This window comes from Schistocerca nitens, chromosome 2 (genome assembly GCF_023898315.1).
Source record: "Schistocerca nitens isolate TAMUIC-IGC-003100 chromosome 2, iqSchNite1.1, whole genome shotgun sequence".
NCBI lineage: Eukaryota > Metazoa > Arthropoda > Insecta > Orthoptera > Acrididae > Schistocerca > Schistocerca nitens.
The window spans coordinates 832,028,168-832,048,300 of record NC_064615.1 but is presented as its reverse complement, the minus strand read 5'-3'; the positions used below and the strand labels follow the sequence as shown (position 1 = coordinate 832,048,300).

The 20,133-nt window shown below is 45.4% G+C and overlaps 1 protein-coding gene across 1 annotated transcript in view; it reads right to left on the bottom strand.

The window, feature by feature from the left end:
• Positions 1-17,680, bottom strand: part of LOC126235365 (limulus clotting factor C-like) — a 57,943-nt gene extending 40,263 nt beyond the window's left edge. Inside the window, exons 1-3 of the mRNA XM_049944088.1 lie at positions 17,607-17,680; positions 10,518-10,632; positions 5,634-5,810 (exon numbers count right to left, since the gene is read on the bottom strand). Coding sequence (XP_049800045.1) covers positions 5,634-5,810; positions 10,518-10,632; positions 17,607-17,680 — 366 coding nt within the window. The remainder of the gene's footprint in view (positions 1-5,633; positions 5,811-10,517; positions 10,633-17,606) is intronic.
• Positions 17,681-20,133: the final 2,453 nt, after the last annotated feature.

The window sequence follows — 20,133 nt, the reverse complement described above, 5'->3', positions numbered from 1 at the left end:
TCAAAATGAGCAAACTCAATATTCTAATTCCGAAAATCGACAAAGCTACTGGAAAGGACTCCAGAATTCTAAAATTTTGGAAGCCTGATCCCAACACAGCGGTAGTTGTTTCCATAATAGTATAGTAACCATATATTAAAAAGAAGAATTACAAAAGGATTGTATATTGGCTTCGACTCATCCTCTGCATACGAAAAGAAATACTCAAAAAGGAAAATAATTACTGTGCCACATCATTGTTCACAGCAATGTAAAAGTTTTTCGTAAAGCACCGCCTATCCGTTTTCTTTACATTTCTTTATTTTTTATTTTAATCTTAATTTTTCTCATGATGCTGTAAGATAAATACAAGAAGTATCTTTCTAGAATAGTTTTAAGTAAAACACATGCACGCACTTCCGAATTTTCTCGTACTTAATTATGTTGCCAACTAATGCCTCACCATAGCACTGAAAAGCACTCTTCAGTGAGAGTTTCAGAGACAACTTTTGCCTGCTATTTTCCACAGTAAGTTAATGACCAAAATGTGAGTAAAATTACTAGCTTTGAATTAGTAGTGCATTTTTCTTTTCTTCCTTTTTTCCTATTCTGAGATACATTTGTGGTATAAATTTACATTGTAAGTGCATAACCTGTACAGTCAAGACTTAAAGAGAAAGTCGATAGCTGACTACTTTCTATATGATAGTGAGATGAATAGGAGCATCATTGACTTTAAGGTATTACCATCAGAGGCCTTGGATAACGACCACCGTTTGCTGGTAATTAACCTGAGAGGGACTAAGGATGATACAGGGACAGAAAACCAGGAAAGACATATAAGGGTATGGAAGTTGAAGGAGGAGAAAGCAGGCTACAGTACCTACAAGTAGTAAAGGAAAGCATCGCAAAGGATGTACCAAAAAAAGAGGAATGAGGTGGATTCAAGGAAACATTAGTATGTGTGGCGGAAGCAATATGTGGGAGGACAAGCAACAAAAAGAGATGAAAAGAAACACCCTGGTGGAATGATAAAAGAAATGATAAAGTTCAAAAGAAGAATAGATCCTTTAGGGTATGGTTCCAGAAGAGAACAGCAGAGACAAGGGAAGAGTGTCAGGCAAGGAAGAAGCAAAACGAGTGGTGGCGGAGGAAAGAAGAAAGTGGATGGAACAGTGGACCAGAATGATGGAGGAGGATAGTGAAGGTTCAAAAAAGGTGTTATATGGGATGATTAAAAGTAAGAGGAAGAACGGTATGACAGATTATGCTCGAATAGTGAACAAAAGTGGACAAGATGTAGAGAATAAGGAGGAACTCAAGAATATGTGAAGATCTCCTGAACCTGAATGGGACCTGGATGAGGAAGAACAAGCCAAGGAGAAAAAAAGAGGATGAAGAGCAAATAGAAAAAGACCTTACATGGGGAGAAGTGGAAGAGACATTGGGCAAGATGAAGGGAGAGCAGTCACCAGGTCTGGATGAGCTAAGTGTAGAGATGGAGAGAGCAGCAAGAGAGGTGAGGATACAAAGGCTATATCGAGTAATGAAAATTGTGTGGGGACAGAAGATGATCCCAGAAGACTGGAAGAAGGGAATAATAGTCCCGATCTTTAAGAAGGTGAATAGAAAAGAGTGCAAGAACTATCGAGGGATAACATTGATGACTCATTGTGCAAAGATTTTTGAGAAAATTTTGGAAGCACGAATTTGGGCAAAATTAGAAAGAAGATTGAGGGAAGAGCAACAGACTTCAGAACAGGAAGGTCCACAGTGGATCTAATTTTTGCAGTAAGACAGCTGCAGGAACAGCACTATGAATATGGAATAGATCTACTAATGACCTTCCTGGACATTCAAAAAGCATATGATAATGTACGTAGAAGCAAAGTGTGGAAAGCTCTGGAGAACAGAGGAGCATCAAAACAGATTATTTGGAGGATACGGGAAATGTACCATGGAAGTGTGAGCTGTGTGAAAGTGGGAGGAGAGAGATCAGCTTGGACTGAACAGAAGATTGGCTTGAGGCAGGGACGTGCACTTTCACCATTACTCTGCATTTTAGTGATGGATGATATAATGAGTACAGTAGCACAAGTAATTGGTGATAGGCAGATGAAAGCTATAGTGTTTGCAGATGATCTGATGATTTAGGGAAATAAGGAGGAGGAAGTAAAAGAGCAGTTGGGTGTATGGAAACGAACAGTACAAGAATTTGGGATGAAATTTAGTATAAGTAAGAGTGAGATAATTATCACAACAAGAAAGAAGGAGGGAGGAACAACTGGAATAACAATTGGTGAGAAATGATTGAGGAGAGTGGAGAGTTTCAAGTACCTAGGAAGCCTGATACAGAAGATGGAAGAAACGACAGAAAAATAAACGAGCGGGAGAGAAAAGCAGAAGCATTTCGGAAAAGTGTCAGAAGCCTGAAATGGAGCAAGGATGTACCCCAAATCAGTATACCGGTCATACTATGTGCCAATCCTGACATATGCATCAGAAACCTGGGTTATGAAAGGAACAGAGAAAATCAAAGTACAAGCTAGTGAGATGAAATTCTTGAGAAACAGTATTGGAGTGACAAAGGTAGACACGTTAAGAAATGAGAGGATCGGAGAGTTATTGAAGGTGGAAACATTACAGGAGGAGATAGAGAAATCAAGACTGAGATAGTATGGAGACGTTAAGAGAATGGAGGAGAAGGGGATACCCAGGAGGATACACGAGATGAAACTGGAAGGAAAGAGCTCAAGAGGAAGACTGAGAGACAGATGGCTGAAAGGAGTAGAGGAATGCGTCCAGAAGAAATGAGAAGACTGGACCAAGGTGAAGACGGAGAGATGGTGGCAAGACAGAAGACGATGGAGAGGTCCATGTTCCATACAGACCCGGCCAGAGGCTGGAAACTGTCCAAGATGATGACGACGAAGTGCATAACTTCGCAACTTAGTGAATTGTTGAATTTCATATTCGCTATACTCTCGTCTCTTCGCGTCTGCAACTGCACACTCAGAATCTTTATTTCTCAGATGATCGATTCCATGCATAAACCTTTGTCATCAACCGTCGACTGATTAAAAATTCGTATCTTCTTCCATAGTAATGACTTTTAAAGAAGTGACCTGATCTATGTTCCCAGGTTATAAAAGAAAAGTGTTACTTTTCATTTCTGAAACTCCTACAGTATCCCAGCATATATTTGTAGCTGCTTCCATTTTTAATACAAAGCACCTAATTCTCATTGCAATTTCTGGATCCCTGCGTTGGAATTCCGGCTTTTTCTCAATAAATCATCGCTTAAAACAAGTTAGTGTGGGACTTCAACACTTCCGAAACAGAGCCGAGTCTCACAGGTATGACGTTTTAATTTATTACTGCTTTACTACTAACTCTATTCACCCCACATGCACACTACTTGATGTACCTGCAAAATTATAGCATAGTACCACACATACACTGATAAGCCAAAATATTATGACCAGTGCCCACCGCGACGTTGAATGCCGCCTGGTGGTGTTGAGGACACGTGACGCGGTAAGAAACATATGTAAGCGGAGCAGACGTGGACAGGGGATCACCATAGCGATGATATGGGCTGCAAATGGGGAAGTCTGTTGAGATAAGCGACTTCGACAAAGGAAAGATTATTATTACGCAGAGCCTGTGAACGAGTATCTCGAGAGGGCGAAGGCGGGCGAATGTTCACGCGCTACTGTCGTGAGCATCTACAACAAGAAGTGAAAGGACAGTGAAAGTACCATTAGACGCTAAATGGTTGGACTATTCACAGAACGTGGGTTTCGGAGGCTTGTCCGCTCTGTAAAGTACGATAGATGGTGATGTGCGGCATCTCTGCCGAAAGAGCACAATGCTGGTGCACGCACAAATGCTTCAGAGTACACCGTTCACGGTACATTGTTGAACATGGAGCTCCACAGTAGACGATCCCTATGTGTCCAAATCTTGACCCAACGCCATTACAAACTACGATTGCAGTGGGCATGGGACCATCGGAATTCGACCGTCGATCAATGGAAACGTGTCGGCTCCTCAGGTGAATCATTTTTCCTACACTAGGCCTTTGCTCGCCTCCACAAACACCGTCACAGAGGCGGCTCGAAGCTTGCAGTGCGCCACTGACGCAGGCACGTGGTAGTTATTATGGTATGGGAGGCATTCTCCTGCGTTTGCTTAGGACCTATGGTAGTAATCGAAGATGCACTGACAGCTGCGAACTACCTGCACCCCTTCATGCTTGATGTCGTCTTTCAGCAGTTCAACTGTCCGTGTCTAGGAGCCAGAACCGTGCTACATTTGTTTGAGGAGTATTATACGAGGGTTGGAACTTTAATAGTCACAACTATTTATTTACAGCTCGTACAAAATAGATGCGTGTTTCAAAGTTTTACTGACCTTCATAGTAGTCGCCAGCATTGTGTATAACCCATTGCCAGCGATGAGGAAGTAGTAGAATACTCTTAGCAGTGCCAGCTCTGTTGACAATTCGAGCGGCGCGGTCTATTGCCCGACGAATTTGTAGCAGCTCTGAAGCGACTGCCGTGAAGTGTTTCCTTCAGTTTAAAAATCGAGCACTGTAGGTGCTTGAGCATTGTCCTTAAAATGATGGTCAGGTCCTGTAGAAAGTGTAATCACTTCTGTCTCTATGCTGTTCGTTTTTGGAACACAACCTACTACCAGCTTAAAGACAGAAGTGATGACACTTTCTGCAGGACCTGACCATCATTTTGCAGGACAATGCTCAAGCACGTGCAGTGCAAGCTGTTACTGATTTGTTTGACTGACGGAGCTGCTAAGTGCTATACCACCCACTGCACTCACCTGACTTCAGCCCTCGCGAGTTCAACTCGATTTCTAAACTGAAGGAAACACTTTACGGCAGTCGCTTCAAAACTGCTACAAATTCGTCGGGCAATAGACCGCGCCGCTCGAACTGTCAACACAACTGGCACTGCTAAGAGTATTCTACGACTTCCTCATCGCTGGTAACGGGTTATTTAAATAATTACTTATTTACATAAAAAAAGGCGACGTGAACTGTTTGATAATCGAAAAGTAACGCATACCAAAACAAAACTGTATCGTTTTAGAGCCCACTGAAGATGCTTTAGAGTGAAAAAAAGACTAAACGCGTCTGGGATAAATAAATTACAGTGCAGCAAGAAATGGCGGTTTTATTTGCAAAACAACTGTTACGTCTCGATTGGCCTAAAAAAGCACCTCAACTGAACCCCATAGAAAATCGGTGGGACGTGTCAGAACAGGGGGGCTAAAACGCCAACATCAGAATCCCCACAATTTGGCGGAAATGTATGACCAAATTTTCAGCCATTGGCCTAACCAGGATGCGAAGTCCCCGCACAACTAACGGAATTCAGACGGTTATCGAGTCCAGGAGCGGAAATAAATGGTATTAAATGATGCTTGAAAGGATATCTCTAGGGGTGACTAATTTGTTGCCCGGTGAGCTTAGAAACGTTCATCTGCTAAATAATACCGAGTAGTTAAAGTATTCAATGCAATTTGAAAAGAATTTCTTTCCAGAATGTCTCTTCTTGAAGAAGAAACTTTCAGTGGATTGAGTTACTCCAGTTGTACTTAAAACCATACAGTTCGTGACCACTGTTGTTTACCTGTCCGATGCTGCCCGGGGCGAGTTGCCGGTCCATGTGGCGCAGCTCCCAGTCTATGCAGACGGGCTGCACGGCCACCGACAAGTTGGCGGGCGCGGCCAGCACCACGAGCGCCAGGTCAGACGCGTAGTGTCCCTCCTGGTCCTGGTACGTCGGCGGCAGAATCAGATCCCGCACCTGGAGTGCAACGATCGAGCTTCAGGCGACCACTGACATTAACGAGCTGTGCGAGTTCCTACCTCGATCTATTAATGCTCGATTATCTTTGCGGATCGATAATTACAGGGAATTTCTCTGGTCTGCTGAAAGGGGGCAGTGCGAGCGGTTTTGAAACGTTGGTCGCTGTATGAGAGCTAGGACGAGGCGCTACATGGAGTTGGGCTTTTTTCCTTGTGCTGGTGGTGCGGCGTGAACGAGGAAGTTAGGGCCGCGCGGCGAGTGTGTATACGGAATGTCAGGGTACCCGCTGAGAAAACAGAAGGGATCTTAACTTCAGCGAGGATGACCCTAAGCTAATTTATATTGGCCGACCTTCGTTGCCCATACGGAAACTGTGGCGCCGGGAGCAACCTTTTGGTGAGCAAAAACTGAATAATTGACGCGTTCCCGGAATGCGAAAATTTTCTCCGTTGCCGCAAGGTTCGAACACTTCTTGTCTGGATCAAAGTGACTGTTGACTTTCAATTTAATGCTCTGCAGTGATGAACGTTCACAGTCTTTTGTCAGTGGATAAGTTTCAACTTTGGAAAAGAATTTACTATTTACTTCTGTTTCTCCTTCAACGTTTACTAGCTGCATCCATGTGATCCCCAAAAGTTTCAGTTATAGTACTGTTTCAGACAGAATATTTACCTTGTACGCAGGTGAGCCAAAACATTATGACCACCTTCTTATTAGCTTGCTCTGATTCTGGGTATCAGGGGTCCGACAGTTTGATGGTAGGTTTGTGGAGGCATGTGGTATTTCTTGTAAACCCTTGTCAACAGGTTTTCAAAGGCCTCGTCGCTACTGCTGCGGAGGCCGAGTTGCAGTGTTGCTACGGTAGGCTGTGGCTGTGAGTTAGTGAAACAGCTTCTGGTGCAGTACGCTGGCCGGAGTGGCCAAGCGGTTCTAGGCGCTACAGTCTTGAGCTGCGCGACCGCTACGGTCGCAGGTTCGAATCCAAACCTCGGGCAAGGATGTGTGTGATGTCCTTAGGTTAGTTAGGTTTAAATAGTTCTTAGTTCTAGGGGACTGATGACCTCAGAAGTAAAGTCCCATAGTGCTCAGAGCCATTTGAACCATTTTTCTGGTGCAGTACACCGCTAAGATAATTTCTCCCTGACATTATTACACTGCTATGCCCCAGCGTCAGGTAACAGAATAGGAGAACGAAGGTGCTACAACCCTCCAACAGATTAGTAACAAAGTCACACAAATGAGTTAAAAAGATTTACTTATCTTTGTGACCTGTTGGATAATGAAGTCTTCAACACTGCATATAATATTACACAAAAAAGGCCCTCAATGGCTAAGTGCAAATAGTCGTAGGTAAACTTCACAGTACATAGCAAATGCAATTTACAACAACTGTCAGTTCACTTCTAAGAGTTCACTAAACGACGTTCCCTGTAGAAGTCAGCTCTGGACGATGATCTATAAACAAGTGGGCGAGAGCTGCTCATCTATCTTCCGAGTAGGCTTCTGTCCGTTGTCGCCCGATCAATTGCGGATTGTACTCGGCCGGCAGTTGGCCGAGGCGAAGTCGATATCTTCATCCTCAGCGCCGCTCGTGGCGATGGTGGAACTCGCGCAAATGGCGAGTCTCTGTGGCACTGGCCCAAGCTCGCATCTTTGGGCCTTTGGTGCTTTTGCCCCGGCCGTGTCTTGTTCGGACGACACAGCAGCAATAGATATCTACGCACAGGTCACGTAATTCACGTAAATAACGGGCCGCTGAACTGCGTACGCGGTGATGGCGCCTGATTGCGACCAAGAGGGTTTCCATAAGATTTGCATCAGGCGAATTTGGTCGCTGAGACATTAACGTGAGTTCACTATAATGTTCCTCAAACCACTGTAACACGATTCTGGCTCCCAGATACAGACATCTATACTGCTGAAAGATAACATATCTGTCGGAGGAGACATCAAGCATGAAGGTTCAAAAAATGGTTCAAATGGCTCTGAGCACTATGGGACTCAACTTCTGAGGTCATTAGTCCCCTAGAACTTAGAACTAGTTAAATCTAACTAACCTAAGGACATCACACACATCCATGCCCGAGGCAGGATTCGAACCTGCGACCGTAGCGGTCTCGCGGTTCCAGACTGCAGCGCCTAGAACCGCACGACCACTTCCGCCCGCTCAAGCATGAAGGGATGCAGGTGGTTCGCAGCTGTCAGTGCTTCTTTGATTACTACCACAGGTCCCATGCAAGCTCAGGAGAATGTCTCGCATAGCAAAATACTGCTCCCACCAGCTTGCACTCGTGGTGCGCTGAACGTTTCGAGACGCCGTTCATCTCGAAGGCGGCGTTTGTGGAGACGACCATGGACCTAGTGTAGCAAAAACATGATTCGCCCGAAGAGCCGACACGTTTCCATTGATAGACGGACGAATCCCGATGGCCCTGTGCCCACTGCAGTCGTAACTGACTAGGTCGTTGGGTCAACGTGCGAACGCGTAGGGGTGGTCTGCTGCGGGGCTCCGTATTCAATAATGTACGACGAACGGTGTGCTCCAAAACACTTGTGCGTGCATCAGTATTGTGCTCTTTCTGCAGAGATGCCACATATCACCATCTACCCTACTTTACAGAGCAGACAAGCGGAGGATTTTGGATTGGAGGATTGGATTGTTTGGGGGAGGAGACCAGACAGCGAGGTCATTGGTCTCATCGGATTAGGGAAGGAAGCCGGCCGTGCCCTTTCAAAGGAACCATCCCGGCATTTGCCTGGAGCGATTTAGGGAAATCACGGAAAACCTAAATCAGGATGGCCGGACGCGGAATTGAACCGTCGTCCTCCCGAATGCGAGTCCAGTGTGCTAGCAACTGCGCCACCTCGCTCGGTACACCAGACAAGCCTCCGAACGACACGTTCTATGAAGAGTCGTGGACATCCAACCATTTAGTGCATAGTGGTGGTTTCACTGTCCTTCTACCTCCTTCCGTAGATGCTCACGGCAGTAGCACGTGAACATTCGACCAGCTTCCCCATTTTCGAGATACCCGTTCACAGGTTCTGCGTAATAATAATCTGTCCTTCGGCAAAGTCTCTTATATAAATGGATTCCCCCATTTCACTCCATATCCTCGCTAGGGTGATCCCCCGTCAGTGTCTGTTCCGCTTACATACTTTAGTTACCACGTTATGTGTTCGCAACGCCACCAGGCGGCATCCAACGTCGCGGTGGGCAATGGTCACAATGTTTTGGCTGATCAGTGTACCTAATGGTGGTTTACCTATTGTAGTAGAGGCCAGTGTTAAACTAACTTAGCATTGCACTTGTTTTGCGATTGACTGGTTGAGTCGCCATGGACGTTCAAAAATGGTTCAAATGGCTCTGAGCACTATGGGACTCAACTGCTGTGGTCATAAGTCCCCTAGAACTTAGAACTACTTAAACCTAACTAACCTAAGGACAGCACACAACACCCAGCCATCACGAGGCAGAGAAAATCCCTGACCCCGCCGGGAATCGAACCCGGGAACCCGGGCGTGGGAAGCGAGAACGCTACCGCACGACCACGAGATGCAGGCGCCATGGAAGTCCCCTTCGTCCAGGCGTAATGAGAGTACGCAAACCCGCAAGGAGCTATTCGCTCATCTTAATTCTTATACTAAGGAGATCTTGTGAACATCTGGCCATATGTATTGAATGCCCTAAGGTTATTTCTAAGGATTTCATGATTTTTTTAAAAAAAATGTTGAAAATCTGTTACTGGCATTTTGGGGGCGCGTCGTATTTAGCTGTTTAGTTGTTTACTCAGCAGTATGTAACGCGATAAATTACTCCTGAAGTCAGCTGATTTTCGCAATTAATGAAAACTCACTTAAACAAATATTCCTTTAAATAATTTTTATTATTGCCTTTTCGCGCTGTGTCTGTGTTGGCTAATTAAACGGTGACTCATTATAAATCACTACTGAGGTTGTGGAACTACTATTTAACCTGCCTTAAGGAAAATTTTATTATAATTTATTAGTGTCATTTTGCTTCTATGTTGTATTGCACAGTTTAGTCTGACGGTAGCTACTCATTAGTATTTAAGCTGATAAGTCACTGCTGACGTTCCTGAAGTGCTATGTAGCCTGCCGTAAAGAAAATTTTATGAAGTGCTATTTTCGTCATTTAGCAGCTGTGTGGTATTCCACAATATAATTTAACGGTGTGTAATCATTAGCATTTAAGCTGACAAATCGCTACTGTGGTTGCTGGAGTCTTGTTTAAAGTGCCTTAACGAAAATTTTGTTAAGCGTTATTTTGGTCATTCTGCGGCTGTCTGGTACTCCGCAGTTTACTTTAACGTAGACTACTCATTAGTATTTAGTGTGATAAGTCACTGCTGAGGTTACTGAAGTACTATTTTACTTGCATTTAAAGAAAATTTTTGGAAAGCTGTTATTGTCATTTTGGGACTGTGCTACATTCCCAGCCGAATTGTGATCATTCATTATTTGTGTTTTTTTTTTTTTTATTTTATTAATCTGATCTAAGGCCTTAATTTCTAAGCACAAGGCAATTATCGATAAATCCTGATATTGTTATTAAACAAAAGATAATTTCTGGCACGTACCATTCCCCCCCCCCCCCATATCAATTAAAACGTTGTGCACATCAGCCCTTAATAAAGTTTCGTGCGTCTGTACAAAGACAGACCACAGACAAGAAAAACATACGTCTTGCCAGATAAGACGCCCCTCTCCAATCGCTATTCTACTTGCAAGAAGCACCTCTGCACGTTGTTGGTCAACAGTGTCAGCTAGGACAGACCACACTCGGTGGTCCAGGGTCCTGTTAAGGACCATAAACGTAGAGACCCAAAGGGACACGGAGAATGGGTCACCTGGGATACTGTTAGGAGAAAATATTTTCGGCATATTTTGTTAAGCACAGTGCAACAGCGTGTTACTGAAGAGCAGCAAATGGTATGTGATCAGGCAACCGTTGTAAAAATAAAGAGTCACGTAATGCCAACACACCAGCCACACATCAACTGGCAGCGGACCTACACCTGAGTGGTATGACAGCAGGAGCTCTCTCGTCCCTCGCACCCTGACTGGAAAATTTTACGTCAGTCTGGTTATTATATATTGTGCTGTCATTCGTGGCGGCATTTCAGGGGAAGTTTTCCAACAGGATAACGCTCGTCCACATGCCGCTGCTACAATCCAACATGCTCTACTACGAATCAACTTGTTGCCTGGGCTTGTTCTATCACCAGATTTGTCTCCAAACGAGCATGTACGGGACATCATCGGACGAAAACTCCAGCGTCATCCACAATCAGCAGTAACAGTACATGTACTGACCACCCACGCTTAACAGGCATCGAACTTCATCCTACAAACCGACATCCGGCACCTGTACAACACAATTCACGCACGTTTGCATGCTTGCATTCGACATTCTGGCAGTTACACCAGTTATTAATGTACCAGCATTTCACCTTTGCAATGGCTTTCTCGAGTTACGTTAACCTGTGATCTTGCAATGTTAAATATATATATATATATATATATATATATATATATATATATATATATATATATATACTCCTGGAAATGGAAAAAAGAACACATTGACACCGGTGTGTCAGACTCACCATACTTGCTCCGGACACTGCGAGAGGGCTGTACAAGCAATGATCACACGCACGGCACAGCGGACACACCAGGAACCGCGGTGTTGGCCGTCGAATGGCGCTAGCTGCGCAGCATTTGTGCACCGCCGCCGTCAGTGTCAGCCAGTTTGCCGTGGCATACGGAGCTCCATCGCAGTCTTTAACACTGGTAGCATGCCGCGACAGCGTGGACGTGAACCGTATGTGCAGGGCTGCACGGACTTTGAGCGAGGGCGTATAGTGGGCATGCGGGAGGCCGGGTGGACGTACCGCCGAATTGCTCAACACGTGGGGCGTGAGGTCTCCACAGTACATCGATGTTGTCGCCAGTGGTCGGCGGAAGGTGCACGTGCCCGTCGACCTGGGACCGGACCGCAGCGACGCACAGATGCACGCCAAGACCGTAGGATCCTACGCAGTGCCGTGGGGGACCGCACCGCCACTTCCCAGCAAATTAGGGACACTGCTGCTCCTGGGGTATCGGCGAGGACCATTCGCAACCGTCTCCATGAAGCTGGGCTACGGTCCCGCACACCGTTAGGCCGTCTTCCGCTCACGCCCCAACATCGTGCAGCCCGCCTCCAGTGGTGTCGCGACAGGCGTGAATGGAGGGACGAATGGAGACGTGTCGTCTTCAGCGATGAGAGTCGCTTCTGCCTTGGTGCCAATGATGGTCGTATGCGTGTTTGGCGCCGTGCAGGTGAGCGCCACAATCAGGACTGCATACGACCGAGGCACACAGGGCCAACACCCGGCATCATGGTGTGGGGAGCGATCTCCTACACTGGCCGTACACCACTGGTGATCGTCGAGGGGACACTGAATAGTGCACGGTACATCCAAACCGTCATCGAACCCATCGTTCTACCATTCCTAGACCGGCAAGTGAACTTGCTGTTCCAACAGGACAATGCACGTCCGCATGTATCCCGTGCCACCCAACGTGCTCTAGAAGGTGTAAGTCAACTACCCCGGCCAGCAAGATCTCCGGATCTGTCCCCCATTGAGCATGTTTGGGACTGGATGAAGCGTCGTCTCACGAGGTCTGCACGTCCAGCACGAACGCTGGTCCAACTGAGGCGCCAGGTGGAAATGGCATGGCAAGCCGTTCCACAGGACTACATCCAGCATCTCTACGATCGTCTCCATGGGAGAATAGCAGCCTGCATTGCTGCGAAAGGTGGATATACACTGTACTAGTGCCGACATTGTGCATGCTCTGTTGCCTGTGTCTATGCGCCTGTGGTTCTGTCAGTGTGATCATGTGATGTATCTGACCCCAGGAATGTGTCAATAAAGTTTCCCCTTCCTGGGACAATGAATTCACGGTGTTCTTATTTCAATTTCCAGGAGTGTATATACTGGCCATTAAAATTGCTACACCAAGAAGAAATGCAGATGATAAACGGGTATTCATTGGACAAATATATTACAGTAGAACTGACATGTGATTACATTTTCACGCAGTTTGGGTGCAAAGATCCTGAGTGAGAAATCAGTACCCAGAACAACCACCTCTGGCTGTAATAACAGCCTTGATACGCCTGGCCATTGAGTCAAACAGAGCTTGGATGGCGTGTACAGATACAGCTGCCCATGCAGCTTCAACACGATACCACAGTTCATCAAGAGTAGTGACTGGGGTATTGTGACGAGCCAGTTGCTCGGCCACCATTGACCAGACGTTTTCAGTTGGTGAGAGATCTGGAGAATGTGCTGGCCAGGGCAGCAGTCGAACGTTTTCTGTATCCAGAAAGGCCCATACAGGACCTGCAACACGCGGTCGTGCTTTATTCTGCTGAAATGTAGGGTTTCGCAGGGTTCGAATGAGGGGTAGAGCCACGGGTCGTAACACATCTGAAATGTAACGTCCACTGTTCAAAGTGCCGTCAATGCGAACAAGAGGTGACTGAGACGTGTAACCAATGGCACCCCATACCATCACGCTCGGTAACATGCGATAGCGAATACACGCTTCCAATGTGCGTTCACCGCGACGTCGCCAAACACGGATGCGACCATCATGATGCTGTAAACAGAACCTTAATTCATCCGGAAAAATGACGTTTTGCCATTCGTGCACCCAGGTTTGTCGTTGAGTACACCATCGCAGGCGCTCCTGTCTGTGATGCAGCGTCAAGGGTAACCGCAGCCATGGTCTCCGAGCTGATAGTCCATGCTGCTGCAAACGTCGTCGAACTATTCGTGCAGATGGTTGTTGTCTCGCAAACGTCCCCATGTGTTGACTCAGGGATCGAGACGTGGCTGCACGATCCGTTACAGCCATGCGGATAAGATGCCTGTCATCTCGACTGCTGATGATACGTGGCCGTTGGGATCCAGCACGGCACTCCGTATTACCCTCCTGAACCCACCGATTCCATATTCTGCTAACAGTCATTGAATCTCGACCAACGCCATCAGCAATGTCGCGATACGATAAACCGCAATCGCGACAGGCTACAATCCGACCTTTATAATAGTCGGAAACGTAATGGTACGCATTTCTCCTCCTTACACGAGGCATCACAACAACGTTTCACCAAGCAACGCCGGTCAACTGCTGTTTATGTATGAGAAATCGGTTGGAAACTTCCCTCATGTCAGCACGTTGTAGGTGTCGCCACCGGCACCAATCTTGTATGAATGCTCTGAAAAGCTAATCATTTGTATATGACAGCATCTTCTTCCTGTCGATTAAATTTCACGTCTGTAGCACGTCATCTTCGTCGTGTAGCAATTTTAATGGCCAGTAGTATATATATCCGTTAATCACTTAAATACGTTACCTAGACAAATGTATTCTCAAAATTTCATTATCTACATTAATTATTTTTTGGTTCAAAATGGTTCAAATGGCTCTGAGCACTATGCGACTTAACTTCTGAGGTCATTAGTCGCCTAGAACTTAGAACTAATTAAACCTAACTAACCTAAGGACATCACACACACCATGCCCGAGGCAGGATTCGAACCTGCGACCGTAGCGGTCACGCGGTTCCAGACTGAAGCGCCTTTAACCGCACGGCTACACCGGCCGGCTATTTTTTTTCTTTTTTTTTTTTATTGCGATATTTTTTTCCGTAAGAGTAATTACTGCGACCTGCATCCACTTCATCCTAGTTATTGCAGTCAAGCCTTGCTCTATCTCCATCATTATTACCAACACGTCCCTCCATTAGCCAAACTGGCGATTCACTGATGCCTCACGAGGTGTCTTAGCAACAGATTCTTTCATTTAGTCAAATTTTGCCATAAATTTATTTTCTTCCTGTAGTTCTTCGTTTCTAAAACGGAGTGCGAAGGAGCAGCTGCCAATCTCTCTTTTAGAAAATTTATAGCTTATATATTGGCCAATTAAAGATATTGCCAGAACAGCTAGTCACCCCGCTAAACTCTACTCCCACTTTTCTGTCGTCGCAGACTGCTGCCTGGGAACCGTCAGGCCAGTAAAAAGGCCATCAGTTTTGGCTGTTGGGCCAAGGGATACACTACAGTCCAGACAGCTTGGCACTAGGGGCCCCAAGCACTGCACTCCACCACTGTATTCGGCACTACTTGGTCACGTCCTGCCAACTGTAGAGGATGAGCGCCATTAGCTTGCGCTAGGGAACAGTCGGTGGGTAATTCTTACAAGTCACGCCCACTTTTCCTAATAACGGTGCTAGGTGGTGTGGACCTTGCACCGTGAGTTTACAAAACCACCAGCATCTTGTTTTCCTCTCTCATTTTCTTTCAATTTTTCGCAGACGCTATTCGAGTTACGTGATGTTCCGCGGTCCCCCTCTGACGCCTGTGCAACCGGCGTATAAGCTGCTTCCTGGAGCTGAGCCCTCCCATCAATGCTCTCCCTTGTGGCATACTCATAAGGAACCCCTTGAGTGCGAGGTCGCAAGTTCAATCTTTAGTAAGGCTCATTTGAAAGTACTGTGTTAATAATTATGACAGGAAAGATATTTGCTGCTAATGAATCACCATTTTCTTCAGGTGGGTGACAGAAAATGAGTGTCCAGGAGTTGCAGACATCAACCATCTATGGGAAGTACTAGTATGTATTGCACTTCACAAAATGGACACCGTCGACATTCAAGAAACGTTCAAAAGAAACCATTTACTTGCACCATGAATACCGAATGAAACATGGCGCGCCACGGTGATCACAGAGGTTCGTACCATCAAGATCGAAGGCGAACTGCTTGGTACTTACAAACCGTGCAGGACTTCAGCTAAGTATCCACTCTTAAAGAATCCATATAGAATCATACAGGTGTAACGATGTGGTGAGAACTGATGGAATGTGATGGTATGCAACCAAATGTGAAACAGTGTGTCGTGGAGCTTATAGTGAAACTGGCTATCCTTTAAGGCAGGGCTTCACAACATACGTGCTCGCGGAGCAAGCTGTGAGCAGCAAGGTGCGAGTATGGAGCAGCGCGAGCACGCTACCCCCACTACCGGACCAGAGTGGAGAGTGGGGAGAGTCACGTGGGGCACACAACAGCTGCCGCCAGTCAATGTAAATCCGCGGCCACCTGCAGGAATATCACTCACCAATTATTACTGCGACAAATGAAACAAATAGAGGAGAATGTACATGTGCCACATAATTTTATTAGCTTGTGTATGCCTCTACCATCTGTAGACACTGAAACTAAAGAATTCCACGACAATCCTATATTTTCAACACTTTCTTCAACACTACTTAAAATAACACCTCCGGTTATAGTGTTCTTGATGGCTACTACATCGAGGAGCTCCTCCCTCACCTGAAGATCTCTATTAACACCTCTAATAAATAAGGCAAGCTGCGCTGTTCCAGTGATATCAACAGTTTCGTCCAGAGCTAGAGAATACGCCATAAAATCTTTACAGATATTTACAAGCTGGCTCTGGACGTCGTCTGCCATGTCTTTATGCGACGCATAATGGTCATGTTAGATAATGGAACAATCCGATACTGTTCAACTTGAGATGGACACAAATGTTCCGCTGCAACTACCAAACATTCTTTTATTAAATAGCCATCAGTTAAGGGGTGCAGGGATTTTGCTAAAAGCAAAGCAATTTTGTAACCCACTCTGAGAGCTGCCTCAGTTGATTTTTCTTCGTCGTCCAGATCTTCTTCAGATAGCTTCCTTTTAAATTTAATAACTTCCTGTGCACGATCTGGTCAATCACATTTTCCACGTCCGTAGTCTTCCGCGTGGTACGACATATAATGTCGCTGCAAATTAAATTTCGTAAAAGAATTCAGCGTTTTGTGACATACTAAACAGTTTGCAACACCATCTTTTTCTGTAAACAGATACAATTCCTCCCAGTGGGGGTTGAACTGCGAAAGCATGGTTGGGGTTACACAACGGCGACATCACATGATTCTTAACTAGCGAAGTGACTGTTAAGAGCTGATCGCAGTACTTTAAATGTTACACAGTCGGCGCGAATTCAATAGGCACGCAGCGGCCCTATTCAAACGTGCGCGCGCATTTCCCCTCCCTCCCCTCTCTCCCTACTCCACGACCTTGCACCTGCTCGCGAGCACATGCCTGAGCAGACGCGAGTACTCGCGCTCAAAACCGGCCAGTTGTTAAGCCCTGCTTTAAGGGGTACCTGCAGATAGTGCGATAATATTTTCTATAGGTACAAATAACTAGTGGCTGGATTTTTTCAGTGATTCCGGGTGGTATGAATTGAAATGTCACACGCTTTTCAGGAGGGGTAGTTTTCTCTAAAGGAGTACGATTTTTACACGCAGACCAAGAATCAAGCAAAAGTAAGTTATTTTGACCAGGTATTGGCCAACAGCAGGGCTCATACCGTAGATGTAGTTGTCTTACACCCAATTTCCCACTGTTGCTTGTTGTGACTTAAATATTCACAACTGTCCTTGCAAGATCACGCACACGAGAAACAATCGTAGCGGGCAGAGCACCGCCAACTTCTCGCAGCACAATAAATAACTTCCCAGGCAATTTACCATCCAAGTTAACAGGCGGCATAATTGTATACGAATGCGTAAAGGCAGTGATGTTAGCTGATCTTGATACAACTCTGTTGCACTGCTCTGTGTGCCGCAGGCGGTGGCGTCTACAACAGCGATAGCGGAGTCGGGCTGGTGTTCCAGACGAAGGAGGGCCCCCGGTACCTGCAGCGTGAGGTGAGCACCAGCCCGCGGCGGCGCGGCACCTCGCTCTTTGACCCACACTTTTCTGAAAACATTTTGCAGGCAGTGTTTTGTATGCACACCTTAACATACTCTTCCTTTTGAAATGTCTGAAATTTTCATTTATTGAGCAAGTAACTAAAAATAATGTTACGAAGAGCCACGTGCATACGTGCACACAGTTCCATATCATTGTCTCCAGTTTCGAATATTAATGAAGACACGGGGAAAATGTTAGTATTCACGTAGCAATAACATGAAAACATAACGAAGTTCACTGCTACTTAACTTCTGACGAAGCTTTTCACGGTAGATTTCTTTATAGTCCTCGCTCGGATAAATTAAAATTACGCTGTGGGACTGTAATAGGTTCGGGTTCTCTTACTTTTACTATTAAAATGCTAAAACGTTTTTAAAATATGCACAGCTTCATTAATTCAGTCTACAAACTACCATTGTTAACAAAATATTTTCTCCATTGTCAACACACTACTTCACAGTTCAACGACTCACAACGCATTTCCTCCAACAACTACATACACAGCGATAAACAAGAAGAAAGATGTTACAAGAAGTCGCAATTAATCAATTTTCCAAAATTTTGATTTTTTGCAAAAAGACATGATTTTTATATGTACACTAGGAATCAAGCAAAAACAAATTATTTTGACCAGTTATTGGCCAAAAGCAGGACTCATACCAGAGCAGTAGTTGTCTCACGCTCAATTTCCCACTCTTGCTTGCTGCGACGTAAATATTCACCACTCCCCTTGCAACATCACGCACACGAGAAAGAGTCGTACGGGGCAAAGCATCTCCAACTTCTCGGAGCACTATAAATTACTTTCTAGATTAACAAATGGCTCTGAGCACTATGTGACTTAACTTCTGAGGTTATCAGTCGCCTAGAACTTAGAACTAATTAAACCTAACTAACCTAAGGACATCACACACATCCATTCCCGAGGCAGGATTCGAACCTGTGACCGTACCGGTCGCTCGGGTCCCGACTGTAGCGCCTAGAACCGCACGGCCACTCCGGCCGGCTCCAGATTAACAGTCAGCATGATTGTATACGAATGCATTATAGCAATAATGTTAGTTGCTCTTGATTCAACTCTTGGTACTTCTAATTTCCGGGGTTCCTTTAATATGCACGTCCTCTTCAAATCCCAAATGGTCGTAGTTGAGAACAAACTCCTTACTGAACGATGGGATGAGTTTGTTTAACTCATCCACATATTTTCGGGCCAATTTCGCAGTTTGCTCTGCATCTTTGTTTGAAATTTCGTTATCCTACGTCTTCCATTTTTATAGCACTGCTTGAAGTCGCGCAACCATCCACTGCTTCCCTCGAAATCACTGTAATCTTTGTCGCGCATAATTTGACGTGCATAACGTAGTACGTCACTATAATGCACATCCTGTAAATTGAGACCTGAGTTTCTCCTGGCGTATGCCGGCCGCGGTGGTCTAGCGGTTCTAGGCGCTCAGTCAGGAACCGCGCGACTGCTACGGTCGCAGGTTCGAATCCTGCCTCGGACATGGATGTGTGTGATGTCCTTAGGTTAGTTAGGTTTAAGTAGTTCTAAGTTCTAGGGGACTTATGACCACAGATGTTGAGTCCCATAGTGCTCAGAGCCATTTGAACCATTTCTCCTGGCGTATACAGCTTTCAAACAACTTACGGGAATTCAGCCAAGTAATGTTTACAGCGACCGCCGATAATTCGGCTAGAGTACACACCGCCATTTTCAAGGCACAAACTGCAACGGACAGGCGACGTGCAGACAAATTTAAAACCTCGGTTTTTGGAGAAATTCAGGAAAGATAAAACACACACACACACACACACACACACACACACTGAACATTAGTGCCACCAAAGAAGACCAAAGTCTGAGGTATCGATAGTGAAAAACTACGAAGTAGCAAGTTAGGTAACATGATCTGTCCCTCTGTTTTTTGACAAGGGAGAGAGCAGGAATCCAATTAGAGTTAAGCAAAAACCTCCATCTGTGTTTACAAGGTTGCTCGCGAGTTTGATCTCAACAGCCTCCTTAATAACACTGTCTTAATAGCTGGACGTGCATACCAATATCTCGGTATTGTTGTGTAACATAAGCTGACCAGTATCCAAACAAAGTTCGACTAAAGTAGATCTACTGTGCTGCTGTAATCGTGTGTGGCGTTTATGCTCAGTACATCGGTCCACCACGGTCCTGATAATCTGACCAATGTATGCCATACCACAGCTACAAGGAATACGATATACACCCGCATTACGTAAATCAAGATCATCGTTAACAGAACCCAAAAGCACTCTGATTTTAGAAGGAGGTCGGAAAATACATTTCACATCATATACCGATCTTGTTGGAAGTGCTTCCTACGTAAAGCAAAAAGGCAGTAGCGTTATGTGTCGACTCAGTATTATCATCAACATCCTATGCACAGTTGGTCGATAGGCAACGCACGTTCAATCTGTCTTTCACTATACCCATTTTGA